This window comes from Dermacentor andersoni, chromosome 7, assembly GCF_023375885.2.
Source record: "Dermacentor andersoni chromosome 7, qqDerAnde1_hic_scaffold, whole genome shotgun sequence".
Lineage (NCBI taxonomy): Eukaryota > Metazoa > Arthropoda > Arachnida > Ixodida > Ixodidae > Dermacentor > Dermacentor andersoni.
In genome coordinates this window covers 78614474-78634589 of record NC_092820.1, presented here as the reverse complement: position 1 = coordinate 78634589, position 20116 = coordinate 78614474, and the positions used below count along the sequence as shown (strand labels likewise).

Below are 20116 nucleotides of genomic sequence, written 5' to 3'. Positions count from 1 at the left end.
TATCCTTTCTTTCAGTGGCAAAAGTCCAACCTCCAGTCATAGACCACGAAAATGGGCAAAAGACTCAAAGGAAGCTATTGGCATGGAAAAAATGTTTACCTTTTTGGTTTTGGAGGTAACTATAGTTGACGACCAATAATTCAGACTTCGTGGGGGATGTAAATAAGTTCGAAGTATCGAACGTCCGAAAAAACACATATATATATATATCCAAAAAGAAAGATTACTTCTACATTTTACGGCCCCTGTGCAAGGAATATGTGGTCGATTCATTGCTGCAAGCACTTCCATTTACGTGCAACCAACTCCACCTGCATTCCTGCCAGTTTTGTGTTGTCTCTGTACGCCGACGCGAGGACTGCAATGGTATTAGTCAGATCCTCGTGTGAAGGCTCTGGAGTACATGGCACATCATCCTAGTTACAGTAGCTGCTTGGCAGTGGTAGAACTCGCTCAATTGTTTCATCATCGTTCAGTTTGGCACAAGACACTGCACCGTCGACGTCTGCAATGTCTTGGAACGTAATGGTGACAGCAATCGGCACACCGCAGCCTCAGTGATGGTCATCAGTGATGTCCGCATTTGTGCTTGTTGTGGTAGGCAGCAGTTCAGGCTCTTCCGTTGCAGAGTCGGGGTCGTTCGAACTGCGACTCGAGACTCGCTCGAAGTCGGACTGCTAGGGCATATTTGGTGCAGACCGTCGATTACGTCACGAGAAAGATATCTTGTAGCTAGCAGAGTGCTGTCTGGAGCGCAAACCATGCACAAACTAAACAATCAAGCACAGAATGGTGGAATGCGGTCCGGAAGGCAAACAAACAAGAGCGAGCCATGTGTGCTAGTTGCCAGAGTAGGATGTGATGATTGCGATGTTGATACGACCTCACAATTCAGGCAAAGCCTCTAAGATTGACAGTTGCTGTTAAATCTCTGAGGCGCAGTGCTGCAACCAAGGCAAAGCATCAGGAATTACCATCTAGCAGGTACTCTCTGAGGCCATACTTGATGTCTCGTCAAGGTTGCCAGAGGAGATAATGGCGGCAGAGTTGGCATACGCTACAGTCACAGATGGAGTCCAGATAATCGAATGTAGAGTTAGCGGCTGTCTGAAATATCGGTCGTCTATACACATTAAGTCTATGGGGCCATTGGCGGTGCTGCAAAGCTGTTCGAATTACCGAGCACGTCCAGATTATCGGTGTCCGATTTATCGGTCGGCAACTCTAGACATCTCTGGAAGAGGTCTTCTTCCTGATGATGGCAATCAGTGGGATTCGCCACTGTGGCTCTCTGGCTAGCAGCTTTCTACTGCTGGGCATGAGTCTGTGGGTTCGACTCCCGGTTGCAGTGTCCAATTTCCAATGGTGGCAAAACGCGAAATCCGTAGCCTTCTATTACTGTGTCCTTCATAGCGTGTATGCTCCATTGGGACGTTAAACCCTGCGATTTGATTTGTGATGTAAGTGGATCCTGAAGGAAAGGCATGAGACTCGTACATGGAAATTCGTGGCCCGATTGTAAGTGCACCTGGATGCTGAACTCTTTTTTCCCTTCCCGCCCTCTCTTGGACAGCCTCTGGGAACGATGACCTCTCTGGCAGTCTGAGAGGCCGGCACTACAAGTGCACACCAATGGAGCCGCACCACTACACGATAATCGAGCAGGACCTCCAGCGGCAGCTCCTGAACCGGAAGCCTCGGCCCTCGCGGTCCCTAGGTGCGAACATGGGCTGGTCTACCAGTTCGTCAGGTGAGCAGAGCAGCGGCTCACATCGTGCAGCATGGGGCGCAGTGTGGTGAAGCAGCAAAGCTAAGTGTGGCCTCTGAGATTGCAGACCACATCTAGCTGCGCCAGCTTGCATGATGCATGCTGTTTAAAAGATCAGTACCTACACTTCTTGTGTAATTTGGGCTCTACCTTCAGCTTCGGTATAACGACATTCAGGTGCACCACTGTATTATGTATCGTGGCCACCGGAAGCGTCCGTGCTGCGGTCATTGCGTCAAAAGTGGCATCAAGTGACGATGCTTCGCTGCGGCGATCCCACGATTTAGGAGATTCATGTTACTTTGCTTTTTCAGAAGTGTTGCTTCTTGCAGCTGAAAACAGTGAAATCTTGATATAATGAACTTCAGGGGACTGTCAAGTTGTTTGTTACTCTGAAAGGTCATTATACTGAAAGCCCCAAAATTAACCATCTTGCCCATCAACCCATCAGTTTTATCAATTGTCACCGTATGAGCTATACCAAAAATTGTTGCTGTTGGCACTTGGCCCGCACTGCTGCTATAGGTTCCACCACCACACATCACCGAAACACCATATAGAAAGAGTGGTGTGTGCAAAAGAGACGCTGACTCCGAGAAAGCCGCCGACAAAGAGGACGCTCCATGTCGCCTCCCAAAGTGCAATGTTTCTTTGTTTGTTTTTAACGTTCCTTGCTGTGGACACTGCAACTGTCTCATTGGAGGTGGACACCTGAGCTATTCCAAAGTGCGAGCACATGTAAACGACGCAGTCCAGAAATTGCAACCATGTCGCGTTCCCGACTGTGTGGCATCCCTGTGAGCATGGAGGTCATATTCCTCTGCTGTCGTGAAAGGAGCAAGAGACGTGCCTCCATTCCTAGGCGACACTTGATCTGGGCGGAGCATGCACCCACAAAACCTGATGCATCATTGCCTCTGCAATCATAATAAAATAAGTTCCCTCACACGTTTTTCTCCTCTGGTGCCGTCTTGGGTTTTCCAAACCTGAGTGGGCGTGTGTGGATGGCATGGCATCATGCATGCTGTTTCGCGGCACATTTAGTACTGGTGGTTGCGTAATCTTGAGTTTTGAAGACTCGGTGAAGCGAGCGAGAGGCAGACAAAGCATTCACTCCCTGCTGCCGGCGCTTGTCATGATAGCGTCATCCCACAGTGGGAGACACTACCAGCCGCTGTGGTGGAGTGAACGCGAGAGCCTGGCTTCGCTTTGTACCGCCGATGTGAATATATCGTCCAGACAGCATGAAACTTATGTTTTGTTGCCGCCTCCCAAATTCAACATGGCCTTTTTTTTTTGTCATTCAAATGTTCTTTTTTCAATTGGCTGATAATTCGGAAAATATTGTGGGCCCCTTCCGTGTAAAAAAAATCTAATCAGCCGCTATACTTATCTGCATAAAATGTCGAATTTCAATACTAATGTAATTTCTATATAACAAAGCAAATTGCCAATTTTACCGACTTCGTCATGTCAAGGTTTAACTGTATTCGGTCGTTTCAAATAATGAAATTCGAGCCAAAGCAAATATCAAGTAGCATCATATCGGATAATCTTGAATATTCACACACGTGCCTAGTAATTGGAGATTGCTGGCACAGGCCGTTGCCCTGCAGCAGACAAGTGACTGATGGTGGTGATGAAGGCCTTACACTTGCGGGCTAAGACTCCCTTCTCTCTCTCTCTGTTGCCTTGGCAGTCTGTCTGTCTGAGCCGGAGGACGAGTACATGCCGATGACGAATCAGCGTGCCTTCTACGAGAGTGGCAGCGTCGCCTCCTCGGACATGGACTCCTCTGTCACAAGTAGCATTCACAGTTCCTGTGAGTTTTTAAAAGGCCTAGCTGGTGTGGCTGCACTCTAAGTGGTGGTGGTGGCGATAGTGTTGGAACTATACCCCGTTTCACACTAGCCTGGCAACGCTGCACAAAGCTATGCAAGCAGTGTGGTAGCCTCACTCCTGTGCCTTTCGCAGTGCAGTTGTTTTATACCTGTGACGCTTTCTATGGGATAGCTACTTCATACATTACATTTCAGCCGGGAGCACAAGCAGTGGGCCGTACTTGCTGGCCACAAAAATAGGAAGTCGGCTGACGCGTTCAGTCGTTGACCGCTTCCGCCGCGTGTGCTATATATGCATGGTCGCACTCGGAAAGTGCTTGTTTAAGTTGTTGGTGACTGCGCGCATTAACGTGACAAAGTGCACGCTGGATTCTGCTCCTCTTCAAAGAGGTTACTAGAATGTAGTGTACAGCATAGAGGAGAAAACGCACATACTAGTGATGATGATCACTGTTGTAGGGCACACAACATACATTTATTTACATCCTAAATAATGTAAGCAAATGTAAACAATGTGCTTGGTAGATAGTTTACACTTACTTTTGCCCTCTAATCTCCTCGTAAGGCATTGTGAAACTCTCTGTACTAACTTCTTTCCATCTCCTTCGTGCGAACCTAACCAACTCTTGTGTGTGTCAACCACATTTCTGGTTTTCTTTTTTCCTTTTCTCTGGCCAGACTCTAAGCCGAGAAAGAGGTCAAAAGGAAAACGTGAGTAGGAGTCTACGTTTTGCTCCGCTTGCTTGACTGACCATCCTAATCCTACACGACGTGTGTTGTAGGCATGTTTTGGCCGCTCCTCAAGCATTCATAGGTTTCGAGTCAGTTGCGGGCTGTCAAAGTTCCTTTGCATGCTAACGTAGTTTACCAACAGACGTGCAACTTTTTTGCGTACTAACAATGTCTCTTCTCCTAATAAAAAAAATAATGCAGAACCTATCTCATGATGAATGTTGATGTTAATGTGATTAGCAAGCAAGCATTGTAGTGCCACACCATATTGCTACCACCTAAATGCATTGTTTATTAGGCATGCGATGCAGCCGAGCTCTTCTTGTTTGCATATGCTGACACTGCGTCATCTGGCGGTGCGTCGGTGCGTACGAATGCTAAGAAACACACCGTGCATAGCGCATGCAGTGCTGCTGGGCTTCTGTCTGTCTCTCTCTCTCTCTCTCTCTCTCTCCGATGATGATGATGACGACGATATATTGGCATTCTGTTCAAACCTGAGTGGTTATAAGCAGACCTAGCCTGCCTGAGCTTATCGAGCATTAACTACACGCACAGCTGTCTAGCATTTACCCTCTCTCTCTCTTTGATCTTATCTCTTTCTCAAAGCTCCTATGTCTACATTGTACAGTTACTTACGCCTGTAACGGATCCAGTCCTATCAATCTCTTCCTTTTGCTTTTTCTCCACAGATAATTCAAACGTTCTTGCTTATGTCGACTGCTGACCAGTTAATTAATGCGTCACTCTGGACACGCTGTGCTATCCATCGTCGATATCGCGAAATCCCTGTGTGGCCTCTGTTATGCAACAGCTGGCTTGTTCTTTCATGCAGGGGTAGTGCATACTCAGTGACACATACCGAGTCACCCAAATTGGCGTGAAAGAGGTTCAGTACGGAGCAGTGCATTCGCACATTTTTTTTTCTTCATTGAACAGCAGCGCGTACCTGGCACATTGAAGGCGCAGCGTGCTGAAGCGTGTGGCTGTTGCGTTGGAAGAGCCTGCGTAGCGCACATTTCATTTTGCCCACCGAAAAATTTTAAATGTGTTCACTTTTATTGACAAGAGCAGGTAAAAGGGTTAGAGGCATAGATACCAAAAAAGTGCAGGAAGTATCCTAAGAATGCTGATCACATTAACAAGGTATGCACATGTCTCTACCTCATTTCAATAAAAAAATAGTTATCTTCAGCTTGCAGTATTTTTAAGCAGTGCTGTGGGAATAACCACATGCATGAGGAACGTCTAGCTTGCCTGTTCTGTCGACCTAGCTCAGGGCATGTTATAGGTCGCTCTTTATTCTACCAGTGTAGCACAGGTATATCTGCATGTTGCCACGAGTGCAGACTTAGTGCACAACATGCCTGCACTTGAGACGGTACTTGCAGGGGGCTATGGCAACTTCAAGTGCAAGGGGTGCGTGAGCAGGGAGAATTGTGAGCAACTTGCCAGTGCAGTATACCACATGTAAACGTTGGCATTATGCACAACCTTTGGTAAAAGCAACTTGCCAAACCGGCACCGGTTTTCAAACTACTTGCCTTAGAGACTCGTAAAAATGTGGTGACCTTTTCCGTTGCCTGCCGCATGCACCAGAACTGTTGCCTGCTACCAAACAGCAGACAGCGTAGAGGGATTACATGTGGCACGGCCTCAGAGATTGGGAGCGTGCATGCAATCACCGAGGCCATGCTGTGGTGGCATGTGTTAGCATTTGGTCAGCAGAAGTGGAAGGCACTGGAATGGAATTCTGCAGGGTGTGGCACCTTAAAGAACCTGCACGGCAGTCTAGACGTGATCAGTAAATGCAACAAATTATGGTAGGTCGGCATTTCTGCTAGAGTTCCTGCGAAAGCTTGCGAGAGTGAGGCCTCGCAGAGAAGCATCTTCAGCCACTCCTCAATTTGAAGTTTTATACCACCATTAAAAGTGGACCGTTTAGCGAGTGAAGAGATTACACACTTCATTGCAAATAGCGCACGAAGGGAAGGCAATTGTTCATACAGGCAAGCTCCCGCTAGGTGCGTGCACCTGTTTGGAAAACCTAGCGATCAGAGTGGCAATGACGAGCCACATCCTGCAAAGACTTTTCTCTCTAATTCTTGGTGCACTTTGTAATACGTGCAAATGCATCGCAGGGCGGTCATCTCAAGGCTATCTGGACGACGTACACGTCGAGTCAACCCACTTCCAGGTGCATTGCAGCGCAGTGTGCGTAGTGATCCTCCACGAAGATTTTGCGGGTGTGGCAAGCGGCAACTGGCGCCGGGTCCCCAACCCGGCGTCCTGCCTGTCGCCCAAGGCGGTGGCCATGATGCATTCGCAGGCCGAGACTTTCTTCCGGGCCCTCGCGGGACAGAACCTGCGGGACCTCAAGGCCGTTCACAGCATCTTGCCGAAGATCTGTCGGTCGGATCACCTGTGGTGAGTGGTCTTCCCAGTTTCTTGCCCTGCTACCTACCTGGAGGAAAGTCTGGCACCAATAAAGGGATACGAAAGAAGGCTGCCAAGTTCACGTGTATTAGTAACCCGCTGTGCTATTTAGTGGCTATGGCATTGCTCTGCTAAGCTCGAGGTTGCAGGTTGAATCCCAGCCATAGCAGCCACATTTTAAAGGGAATGGAATGCAAAAATGCCCATGTACTTAGATATAGGTGCAAATCGTGTATACGAAAGACAAAAATAGACTGATTGATGATGATTAGACTCCGCAGTTGGTCAAAATTAATGTGGCATCTCTTACCATGGCATGCCTCATAATCAGGTCATGATTCCAGCACATAAATCCACAGCATTTTAATAATATTCTGCAAATAGTTTGTGGGGTTCTCACCTGTGCTCTTGGGACAAAGGAACAACAACACAGTAGTGCAAACAATCACAAGGGCATTTATTGCACCTTTCATAGAATAAGGCCTGCTAGCCGAGTTGCTATCCACAAAACATGCCGATGGGCACGCGACAAATGGCGGAAGTCTGACTCACCGCGAGTGGATAACGAGCGAATATGTTCGCCCCATGCTGGACACCAATGCCTGGTCGTTCGCGCATACGGTCATGCGAACGGTGGCGTGTTCGAACGATCGTGTTCGTCCATTCTGGGGAAGGTCTTGCGAGACGGTCAGACGGTCTCGCAGAAGCATGGATCGGCGCACGTGCCGGACGTCCGCGCTGCTTGCCGACCCTGAGTCAAAGAGGAAGAGCCTTCTGCTTTCCGCGCCCAAGTAACCCCACTGTTAGTTGGCGTTAGCAGAACCACACTCGCGCCATCTCTCAAACCACACCGACTGCCACGGGCACCAGGCCACGCAGCAAAGCCAGATTACAGGAGACGAAAGCCATGCGGGAAAACAACATATCAGGGGACGCGTGAGAGTCATGCATCCCTACAAGTTGTAATCGAGTCCCACTCATTAGTTATAAGTGCTCACTGTCAGCGCAATCTATTGTAGAACATTGCCCAGTTACCACTGTCCTTCATGCTCATGTTGCCTAGTGATAGTTTCACACAATAGAAGAAATGGCCCCGCATGCTCGCGAAATGTTGCGAGGCAAAAGCAAGAGGTGCAGAAGTTGCAAACAGAGTTCTGCATTCCTTGTACACAGAAAGGTACACCATCTGGGCCTCCCTTAGAGCCCAGTTCCAAAACTTGTGAGGCAGAGAAAGCCCTTCAATGTTTACAAAGACCAGTGCTCCGAGGCTTGACCCAACGTCCACTGGTGTTTCCTGCCCCTTTGTTGCAGGATTAACGGAACACCTGTGACGCTAGAAGGCACGCAGAGGTCGTCGTCGTCGCAGTGGTCACTCGGCTTCCAACTCTCCGTGGTCGAGATGGAGGTGGCCGAGTGCCTATTCAATCGTAGGTCAAACGTTGAAGGGGACGCTGCGTCGCTACAGGATGCCGACGTCACTGATGTACGTAGCATCGCTTGATCAGTGGTTATGTCCCGTGCATTTTCCAAACCTTTCATGAGTGTTGCATGGGGGGATGTGTACAGCCAGTTGATTGCTGTGAGCCCCCTGACAAGTGATTGCCAAAGTGTGGTCTTCTTTCTGTGTGTTTAACGTAGGAGTACCAGTATTTCTGAATCTGATGTTATCAAGATTTTATTGATTGACTGCAGGGGACTTCGTGCAAAAAAAAAAAAAGAAAAGGTGCACGTACAGGAAGGGGAGAGGCACAAGTGCTTGTGTTCCCCTTCATCCATGTCGTATCAGTGTGCCTTTACCGTTGTTTGCGTCCTTAGCACTGTGCCCGCCCGAACATGTACAACCAACTACTTCATGTCTCCTTTAATTCTCAGTGCGGTGTGTGCATCATTTTTCTTGCGCCTATTCCTCTCATCATATCTGAAAGACTAACTAGCTCAACACTTAGTCCTTCGAAATTGTAGAGCAGCACTTTCTTTCAGTAGACGTCAAGAGGTTTAAGTGACGTGCCTCTATCCTGTGACTCTCCTGCAGGGAAGGTTAGCGCATTTGAGCTGCTAGGGCTGAGGCAGCGTGAAATGAACGAAATAAGGACGTCTCTGCACACTGAATAGGTAGGGGAATGCGAATACTGAATACCATATAGGCTCGTGTATGGGCCGCGCCTCCAACCCGGCAGCCCAAAATTTGTCGAGAAAAAAAATTCCATCGCAGAAGCAATCGCATTCGGTGCGCCCCGTGCACGCGCATCAGCGAATTCTTGTGCGCTGCACACTTCCGTGTGCCCCCACTAGATGGCAAGAGCTGCGCTTTGACCTCTGATGCAATGGTACATTCAGGAATCCGGGTTTTGCAGTAGTTGCCGGCTGCACCACACCTTTTTGACCAAAAGGTTTTGTCCCACGTAAGGGCCGCGCCTCATCGAAATTTAGAGAAAAAAAAAGTGCAGCCCTTAGAAAAGTCTATACAGAAGTAGTAGTTTCGTATCGAATATTGAATCGAATATTAGAATATCTAACAAACCCTTATGCTTGCAAATTTTGTTTACAAACCTACGAAAACAGACCATTGTATGCCTACGAACGGCATCGGAAGCAGGGGCGACCATACAGTGTTTCGCAAATGTGGCGTACAGGAACAGCAGTCATCTAGTACATTCGCTTTCGTTGGCAAGGTAGTTCGTTGGCTTTCTGAGGGTTCTGCAACTGTTGTTCACAGATCTGTGTGGATTCGGTATCAAACCATAACTTTATACAGTCGCCAACAGATTTATCAGACTCCGAAAATTCGGACTTGATGTATATTCCGGATTTCATGAATACATTGGCAGGGTTCCCATAGAGCTAATGCATTTTGGAATGAAATTTTTCGGACAAATTTAGGCCCCAAAGTTCAATTTCCTGACTAGATCGCTCGTTCCGAGCCACGCTACCCAATCGTGGGCGCTGCTATCTTGGATTTTCCACTGGCTTGGCCAGGCTTGGCATCCAGTGGCCCGCACGATGGCTTCAAAGATTGGGAGGCACATGCTTTCAATAGAGAGCGCGCAACGTAGAGTTACTATAATAACTCTATGGCGCGTGACATCTTCTGATCTTGGGTGCCATGCATGCTCTTTCTTGGCTGAAAAAATGCTCCAGGGGATGGCACTTTTTCTTGTTCCTTTCTTTTTTAGGTCAGCACTGTTGTCATAATCACTTAATGCGGGATTCATTTATATATTTTTTTTATTTTTCTGTGCTATCTGCAGGTGGTGTCTGTAGAAGACGTCACATATTTGTGTGTGTTTGTGCGGCTTTGTACTTAATTGATCGGCACCTTCTTGTATGCCTTCGTGAGAGCCAAGTGTTGTGATGAAACGTGGTTCATTTCTTCGATCTCCATGGCGATCTCAGGCAACCTAGATCGTTAATGCGGTCATGCTCTGTCAGACAGCATACGAAGACAACGTCACTCTTGCATAAATCCAAGCAAATCTGATTTCCTCGAAGCGTAGTATGAGGCAGGGCATTAGAGACTTTTTTAAAGCCGTTGTACGGTTAACAAATGCTATTTTTTGGGATGAACGAGTTTTTCAGACTGTTTCTCGATCCCTGCAAGGCCCGTAAAATCGGTCGGCGACTGTACACCAACACCTGACAACGCAGCTCCGATTAGGCCCAACGGGCTAGACAGTGTGGCCAGTAGTGTGGCCTTGACAAAAACTTGCCTCTGGCTGATGTGGTGGTGTACCACAGCCTGCCGCGGAAAGCTTGTTGCTAAGACTTTTTTACGGGGTGGCTCAGGGTGATCGATTGCGAGATCTCGCATACGTGTTAGATTAACAGCCATTGAAGTGGCATTCAGGTCTGCAGTCGACCAGCCGGCAACTACTGTGACCATGTATTCCAAGTTTGTCTCTGTGCAGAAAGCTCTGAACTCCATGAATCTGTGTGCGTGAACAATGAAGTCTTTTTTTCGATACAATCAGCATGCCCATCCGGTGGCTGATCAGCCAGATCATTGCACCTGCTTCCATGCTTTCCATATGCATGCTGCTTTTGTTGTTCCTTCCATCCATGTAGCGTTAATTGTTTCAGGCAGTTGGTGCGGTTGACCTGGTCGAACCTTGTACTACCGTATTTATTCGCATAATGATAGCACTTTTATGCGAAGCATACTAGCCGCACAACCACGCTCTTCCTTGCTGCGCCGCACGCGGCCGCGTAGCTACCATATGACGCCATAACAGCTGCAAAAGCGGAGGCTCAACTCGTGCGCTCGCTTGCGGCCGCGTCTCAAGCCGGGTCTCAGCTTGTGCGCTCGCCTGCATGAGTTGTTTCTTCGTCTAGCCGAACCAAATATAGCCAAGCAACAGCAGTTCACCAGGCTAAACAGTGGTTCAACAACTAAAATAAAGGCTAGTATGCTTCGCATCCTGGGCTTAACCTTAGCTAAGCCACAGCCATTTTTTTGTCAGAAAAATTGACGCAAATTCAGGGGTGCGATTATTACGCGGGTTAAATTTCCCACGAATAGAAAACAAATTTTTTTCGGCTCGCGTTTGCTGCGGGATACGGGTGCAGGACACCAAAACAAAAATGGTGGCCGGCGGAGCAAGCCGAACGCGCTGAACACAATCTTTTTTTTTCTTCTCGTGAGTACATTACGTGCATTGAAACAGTTTCTTCCGTATCAGTGATGAATGGAAAGTTTGCGGCAATAACGTAGCCATGTCCACTCTGAGGGGACAGAAACAGATGGGCGCGCTTAGCTGCCAGTGAAAGAAACGCATGGCCGGCGTGCTGCGAAAACCGGCATCTGTCTTCACTACTATCCTAATCCGGCACGTTTTCGCTAAGGGCGGGCGAATATCTTAGCTGTGTTACAAGCGTCGGCGTATGAATAGGGTACACTTTTAACGTATCAATGTAAACGTGGCTACTATCATTGCTGCGCACGATTTGTTGCGTGCCCAGGAGTGCAGATGAAAAGAACCGAAAGGCGCCTTTTTTGTTTTTTGACCACAACCATTATAAAGCCTAGCCATAATAAAGGCAAGTTTGGTTGTACCTCTTTTTGTCATGGAAGTGCGGAAAGTGATGAAAGTAATGAAATGAGGCATCTACTTAATGTTTGGTGCGTGCAGACCGCTTGGCTTGTCTTGAAGGGTTGTTAGCGTAGCATTCAACAGATGGTAAGCGCGATCATTATTAGCTAGACTTCGCACACGACATATCGCTGCGGCAAGTTCGGGGTGTGATCTTTACACGGGAAATTAAAAAAATCGAATTTTGACGACAAAATTCAGTTGTACGATCATTACGCGAGTGCGATCATTATGTGAGTAAATACGGTAACAGAGGTTGCGTGTCGTGGGAATGCTGCATGTGTCAAGGCACCGACCACAGCCGGGCCACTTGCCGAATATACCGAATATTTGAAAGACCGAGTATTAGAGGTATTGAATACTGAATATTGGATTCATGCATTGAATTATTCTAATGGTCTATTTGAAATAGAATACATTAGAGTATTCGTATGCCCCTATTGAATAGTCAACCACTTCTCATAGAAATGGGCTCCGAGCATTCAAGAAATTATGACCCCCTCCTCCCCTTGTATGCACTTGATTGCATTACAGCTCCCTCGCTCCCCTTTCCTTTTGCTCACACGGGAAAGATCGCACATCAATCCACCATCCTTTTTGGCTTACCTTTCACTCGCACCCACAGTGCGTGGGGCGCAATAGGATCCTATCGCACTTGGACTTTATATGGCACATGACACTGCTTTGCTTCGGTGGTTGTTCTTCACAAGCAGGCGCTACTAATTCAGTCATTTGATTATCTGTGTCTGTGGTAGTTTCCATTTCTTGTCCCTGTGTTTCTCTGGGGTGCTGGTGAAAGTGTATAAACGGACTTCACTGTATTCAGGTTCTAAATACATGGTATTCTATGAAGAAGAAGTTATAAAAAGTCAAATATGCTTTGTTATATCGAGAATTTTGTTACATTGAAGTTCTTCATATTGAGGTTTGACTGTACTTAAACAATGTAAGGTAATAAGGTAAAGGAAAATACTCCAGATGAGTGAACACAAGAAAGTGACCGGTAGGATACTCTAGTCAGATGTCTGCTGATAAAAGATTAGTCAACGAAGGTTTTCTTTTCGTGTCACTTAAGCAGCCGCTCACTGTTAGAATCCTAACGAGGTGCGTCACTTTATCACTTATCCTCTTATACATTTATTTCAGATTCTGTCCCTCTTTGAAAGCGACGACACCTGCAAGAAGCCTTCCGAGGCGGAGCCCTTTCTAAGGCTAAAGTATGAATACCCAAAGATATCGCCACAGGTACCCTACTGTTTTTTTTTACACTCGTTTCTTTTTCTTGCTATTGATGGTTATGAAAAATATTTGTTGGCAGTTTCTTAAAACAAAGCTTGCAGGGTTCTTTCTATCTTTATCTTTCTTATTAGAGCGCTCGCTGGACCTATGTAAGTATACGGGACTTGTTTTGCCGCTTTTGTTTGTGTTGCAAGATGCAGATAATCTTCTGACAAATGTTTCAACTTCGTGCCCTGAACTGCAGCCCATCAGGAAAGTAAGCAAATTCTCCACGAACTTTGCACAGTTTTAACTCTGTTGTTCAAATCTTACTTTGAACACTGCAGCTTGTAATTATTTCTTTGCATTCCTTATTCTTTCAGCATCTTGCTGTCTCCTCTTTCTTTTTTATGATAAAATATCTGAGCTGCCTACTTTTTTTAGAACGTTCAGTACTAAACGCTTTTGGTCTGAAGCACTACGCTGATGTCGGCATATCTTCAGGCTGCATTGTGGTCGTATGGTCACTGCCGGCTTGTAGCTCATTAACAATGGCCTGGCGCTCTTTAGTCGTACTTGGCCCTTGCGCCACAAAATGCCAAATTCATCATCACGGCTAGGTCTTTTTGTTTTAAATTGAATTGTCAATGAAAACAGCGAGGAACTGTTCTGGAGATGAGTGTTGTACTTATTGTTGCAAAAAGAATGTGCTGGTTGATCTGTTACTCAATGAAGTGAGGACTTTGGACTATGGCTAAAGTTGGTTCCCAAGTTATTTGGGCTGAACTTCTGGTAAAATGACCATTCCCTGAACGAAGTTTAAAGCAAAATTCAGACTTTTTGTTTTGCCTACCACACACACAGAAAGATGGTGGCTTACACTGTTGCCTAGTGTTGGTAAGGTGTCAGTGACTGCTAAAACAGGCCACCGTTAGGATGCAACATGATCTCTTGACAGTTTGGGTACACAGTGCTAACAAACTGTCCGTAGTCTAGAAGCCCATATGAGACATTGAGTTGAGTGACTTCCATACCAAATGAGGAAATATGCGTTTAGGAACTATAACACTGAGGAATCGCTAAGAAATTTGTGTGTATGAATTATTCACAGGAGGTTCACAAATAGCGGAAGAAAAAAAATAAAAGGAGACTACATTGGTGACTCCAGAGAAAACGAGTATTGAAGTTAATAAAGCCACATCAGCCAACTAGGACGGCAAGCAGATGCTGCTAATTAATCCAAAAAGTTGTAAAACACATCTCACAGAAGTACACACTGAGGATGAAATGAACTGAGGATGAAACTGAGGACGAAGTGAAGGTGATGCAAAAGGTTCCATCCTTGTCATTTCTGTGCTGGGTTTATACCTCACTGGATTCGCATCTTTTTTTCGGGGATGCCATTTGTGGTGAACATGGTCGGTTCCAAGAGTGTCTGTTGTTCTGTGTGCAGACTCGGACAAGCAGGGAGCAGACGACGGGCATCACCTTGGAGCTGCTACCAGCGCAAATCGAGCTGGACAGGTCTCTGGAGGATCGCATTCACGCACTGCTCTACCCTCCTCCACATTTCTCTTCCGCCAGCGAGAAGAAAAATGACATCTGGAGCATGTCTGTCAACGTGAGTGGCTCTCCAAAATGTTCACACATGTGGCTCATGAGATGCTGTCTCTAACGTGTGATCCGCTGCCTGCACCATTCACAGAATACCATATTTACTTGATTCTAACGCGCCCTCGATCGTAATGTGCACCAGTCTTCCATGACCCCCCCCCCCCAAAAAAAGAAAAGTCCTTTACAGTACTGCGCACCTCATTCTTTCATACAGAAATACAACTTTCTCTCATTTGGAGAAAAATAATTTACTCCCAATGCACTAAAGTTGCAATAAAGAAAGTCGCAGTTTTGCCCGAAAGGCGAAGCATAGATTACGATAGCAAATTAGTAGACAGCTGTTCGAAAAGTAAGAATAGTAGTTATATCGGCCGTATAAACTTTTAAACATTCGCTTACTAACTAAATTAACCAGCATGGTGTCACATGCACAAGCAAACATGAACACGTCTCACTCAATGACCGTGAAAACTCTTTAAGGGGGGACACGGCTCTTTGCGGCGAAAAAATCGCGAAAAAAACGATTTTTTGAAAACCAAATTTTCGATATCTACAGCTAATATTCCTTTTATTCACCAAGTTTCGAATCTCAGGGAAGAGTATTTCGTCCGCAATATCAATTTATAACATCACTTTGAGCTGAATTCCGCGCAAAAACAGCCCTTTTTATCGCGGCGCGTAGCTCTCTTTCTATGCGCGCGATCGCAGCCATCTTGGTCTCGTTGGAAAGAGGAGCTTTCCTCCTTGAATTTCCCGCCAAAAGTGACTCCGTCGGTGCGCCAGTGACGTTGAAATCTGGGGAGGAAAAAAATCTCGAACGCGCGATTCGATTCGTTGACTAGCGCATGTGACCAAAAGCGCGTGCTGTGGTTGGCTGCGCGAGGTTCCCATCGTCTGCTCCACTCCGCAGGCGACGCGACGGCGCGTCTCGTAGGTTTGTTGGCACATGCCGAACGATGTCCGATCCACCGGGGAAGTTCGCCACGAGGCACAAGTTCGGCAAAACGAAGAAGCGATCGGCTTATAAGTTTCAAAAGCGCTCCATTCCTTCTGAAAGCATCGAGAGTAGCTCGCCGCAAATGATGCCGAAGCCGCGGACGATGCCGAAGTAGGCCTAGCCAGCTCACAAATGAGTGAAATCGTTACGGACAGCGGCCGCGTTCCGCGTGACACTGCAATGTTGCAGCGTGCGGATTTGTTGCAGAGGGAGGTGAATGCTCAAAATAACTTCAAGTTCTTGCGTCAACGCCAGCAACAAAGCGGGTGTTGGATTTGCTCACTCGCGCCGACGGCGTTTCAGCCGCGCCAGTCGACGCCGAGGCAGGCTTCGCTTTCCTCAGTAGGACTCGGTGAACGCACTGATGTCGTTTGTCAAGTGCAAGGTGTGCGGCGGCAGCGTCGCAGGAGGCAAAAGCGATCGGTAATCTGGCCTTGCCATAAAGATCGTTATCACATGCGCGTGTTACGGCGATATCGCGTAGGCGTGAAGCTCGACCCGCGTGAACGACAACCTTGCCGCGCGCGCGGTGCAAGCCACCAGGAATCTGCGAAAGGTGCTAAACGATGTTTTTGCCGCATTTGGGTGGCCGTGGTCAGAGCGACTACATTCCTGGTTGCTTTTAGCCACTTTCACTGCAAAATAATGCAAAATTATTTCTGTACTTTTGATTAAAAGTGAATGTATTCCTTTTTTCTCGTTTTCTCAAAACACCGACTTTTGACTTGTTGCTGATTTGCAGCGGCGATATCTCTGCCTTCAAAGCAGATAGAGCCATAATTTTTGTTGTGGCTTGTAGCTGAGTGTGCAAAGTACACAGTGGTAGGGTCAGATTTTCGAATTTTTGCGTTAAAAATTTTCAATTCTGCTTTAGATCAGACAGTAGGGTAGCCACAATTCGAACAGTAAAGATTGAATTGCTGTAAAATTAGTAATATTTGATGTATCAAAATAGTATTCCTACCATTGTGTTCCTTATGTTTTCTAGTACCCAGGCATGCGCCAATATGAATTTCGTAGCGCGTTTTTTTCCCCTATTGTTTCCGCAAATTATGAACAATCAATTTAATTTATCTTCAGAACTAAGTGGCCTATTGTAAAAATAATTACATATTTGAAATCAGCACAAAAGTCTTAACAAGAATGGAAAGTTTCATGAATATTGATGGAAAACATCATGCACATTATTTTAAAAACAGTGTCCCCCCTTAAACGCTGGAGTGAGGAAGTGCGGTAGCAGGAGCGAGGGAATTGACCTTTGTGCGGCCTTTCGCTTCAACGCGAACTAAGTGACCAGAACACAGCATGATGCTCTCCTGTTTGCGCCAGTCCCACACGGAAGTTTTGAGAACTCCGAACGCCCGTGATGTGGCCCGATTTCCGTCCATCTCCGCACGCGTGATCGCTTTGCTTTTAATTGCGGCACTGTGATGAACTCTGCATGTCCTTACAGTCGGCCCTTCCGTGCTGATAGAGCAAATGCAGAAAACGGGAAGACAGACGGTGAACTAACCTAAGCCAAAGGAAGCATTGCCTAAGCACACGTACTTAGCACATGGAGAAAGCTACGGCAGCTAGGCTTGAAGCGGGTATGAGGTGGCCATCTTGAAATGCCGATGGTGATATGGTAACGCAGATTTATGGTCATACTCGAATCTAACGCGCACGCAATTTTTGGACCCGTTTTATCGGAAAATAAGTGCGTGTTAGATTCAGGGAAATACGATACACTGTACAGTCGATGTCAGATTTGTGGGACTCCCTAGGGAAGGCGAAAACATCCCAAAAGAAAAGTTGGGCAGTTCGAAAATACATGAGTGCCTGCCTTTTACTGGCCTTAGGGGCTCAAATCACCACAGCCATGTCCAAAATACCTCTGAAGGCCTGCCAGTGCACTTATCAGGCATCTTGGCGCTCGTATCGTGACTGGAGATGGCAGGTGCGCACGTGTGTAATTAAGGAACGCGTACTGTGTCCTGTGACAGTGGCTTATTTCCTCTCTACGTGTGCTTCACTGTAAGACATTCCTTATGCTCGACCAGGTAATACTGTTGTATTGCGGCAAAGCTGACTATTGGTGTTATACGTTAGTTGTGCCATGCTTTCCACGCTTCCCACACTTCGAAGCCATCGACGAGAATGACAGATGCAGAGTCGAAGAAAGGCGCCCATTAGAATTATGTAAATGTTGATTTACTCGGACTTCTAACACTGAACTTGCTGAGAAATGAGATTTCAATTCGAATATTGGTCTACCCACGTCTCTCAAAGAAAGAAAAAAAGAAACATTGAACATGGCACACCTATATTTACTGCAAACTCAGCTACGAAATCTCTAGTCGATGCAATAAGCTGCATCCTCGTCGGAATTGCCAGAAAAGTAATCCTTGTTGGATACCTCACGGGCGTCCTTGGCATCCCAAATGATGTCGTGTTCAATGCCATCTAGTGTATTCAACATGCCGTATTTAAAGCCAGCATAGATACACTCGAACCTCGGTATAACAAAATGGGACATAACGAAATAACGGATGTAATGAAGTAAATGAAATTCCCCTTGAAATCCCCATAGAGATCCATGTATTTAAGATCTTGTTTTGACGAAGTGAAATTGTCCTGTCAATGGATATAACTGGATATAACAAACTAAAATCATGTCCAAAAAGAAGGACACAAGAGAGACTTAGGACACATGAAGTGCTTTTGCTGAATTTCCTTTTCTCAAAGCTCTTCGCTTTGGCTTTTTTAGCAACTATCGCTGTCAAGACATTTCTATGTTTATGACTAGCTCTTTGTCAATGTACTTCTGTCCTCTCCCAAGCGAGGTGTGTTAACATGCTTGCTTCCTCCTCCTCGTCTCTGTATGTTCAGCAAGACAATCAGGGTTCTAGTCCCACGGTGGCCAGGACCAGCATCACAGTACGGAGCCCTTTCATCAAGGCCAACCTGAGGTGAGCCCACTGACATTTGCAGCGGCAAGTTTTATTGAAGCAGTTTTCGCTAGTGATAAAAGTGTCACCTTTACATGCTTGCTGCGACGCTTTTATATGGAGCTACTGTTGTCTGGTCCCAGTTGTCTGCCCCGTTAAACTGCCTTGACATTGACAGTTCAAAGGGGTCGTGGAAAATGGTGGGTTTGCTTGCCTCCGAACATGCAACTTTCCTTCCCAGTGACACAACAAAAAGGTTAAAAAGAAAGAAAAATGCAAGTGCAAGCATCTGCAAGCAGCATCGCGCCGTGTCACTAGCCATACATTGTCTTTAGAAGGTATTGGAACACCGGAATTGGAACACAGTTGGCAGCGAGCCGAAGCTATGTGCCGTAGCCGCTCGCCACTTCTATGCGGCAGAGACAGCAGATGCTTGTGTATCGGAACCACGGCTAAATGTTCCAAGCATCGGCAGTAGGGACTTTGCGACCAAGCGCTTCGCACACGAAATCTTCAGACACCTGGATAAGCTTTTTGAGCATCGCTGCTTCGCAAAGTTTACTTCCAAGCACATCATGCAAGCAATCTTCAAACCTGCAGCTAAACCTTCTAGGCGTCAATGCCATGACCATGCACATTGCGCGCCTACTCTTTGGACCTACAGCTAGGCATTTGACCAAGAATGTGACCAAGAATGTTACATTTAGCTAGGCTCGCAATAATTGGTAAACCTTGCACCACATTCCATAAGCTCTCCAGGCCCTCGCAAGGTTCAGAGGAGAAGAAGTTCGTACAATACAATGTTCTCAATATATGGTGGCTGGTGCAGAGATTAGGCTGCAAAAGACAGAGTAAACAGCTCTGGATAAGTGCTGGCCTGCAATGTGCGCATGTTTCAGCTGTATATTGCTGCCTGTGTACCAGTGGCTTTCTGATGTGCGGCCAGCTCCTCAGCCGTTGTCTGGAAAACAAAATTTGAAACCCTGCCGAAAGTCTTCGTGTAGCCATCTGGTCATTGCTACAAAAAGACGAAAACACTCCATTGAATGCGACGGATATTGTGTGAGTGATGCCAAGTGGTAAGCTTCCCTGTTCCACTAGAGATGCGTGTCAACAAGGCAGTATGCAGATAGAATTCTTTAGACCCACTGTGCTTTTTTGAGATATTGTGCAACGTTCAATCTGCTATCTATCTGGCCAACATCCTCTTCACAGAGCAGTGGAGAAGGACATCTTCGGGGAAATACGAGGACAAGAAATGCCCTTCAGACTAAAGGCAAAACACTCCAGAAGCACTGCATTTGATAGGACCTCATTGACTATAGCCCTGGTGCCTTTTGATAACATCTAAGGTACACATTTAAAATCTAAGGTGCAACTGTCTTGCCCCCTACTCGGCTTGTCCTGTTGATTTCTTCACGACTGCTTAGTCTATTTCAGCTCCATTTTCTATTCTTTACTATATTCTTTGAAGGGCAATTCAGGGTGTGACA

General features: G+C 46.6%; 1 protein-coding gene across 4 annotated transcripts in view; it reads left to right on the top strand.

The window, feature by feature from the left end:
• Window positions 1-20116, top strand: part of Atg2 (Autophagy-related 2) — a 117116-nt gene that overhangs the window by 24742 nt on the left and 72258 nt on the right. For 3 of the 4 annotated variants that reach the window (XM_050181520.3, XM_050181521.3, XM_050181519.3), the window contains exons 8-15: window positions 1574-1750; window positions 3468-3590; window positions 4288-4320; window positions 6483-6768; window positions 8089-8260; window positions 13011-13109; window positions 14536-14703; window positions 18565-18644. In XM_050181520.3, coding sequence (XP_050037477.2) covers window positions 1574-1750; window positions 3468-3590; window positions 4288-4320; window positions 6483-6768; window positions 8089-8260; window positions 13011-13109; window positions 14536-14703; window positions 18565-18644 — 1138 coding nt within the window. The remainder of the gene's footprint in view (window positions 1-1573; window positions 1751-3467; window positions 3591-4287; window positions 4321-6482; window positions 6769-8088; window positions 8261-13010; window positions 13110-14535; window positions 14704-18564; window positions 18645-20116) is intronic. The other variant, XM_055072764.2, reaches the window with a different exon arrangement.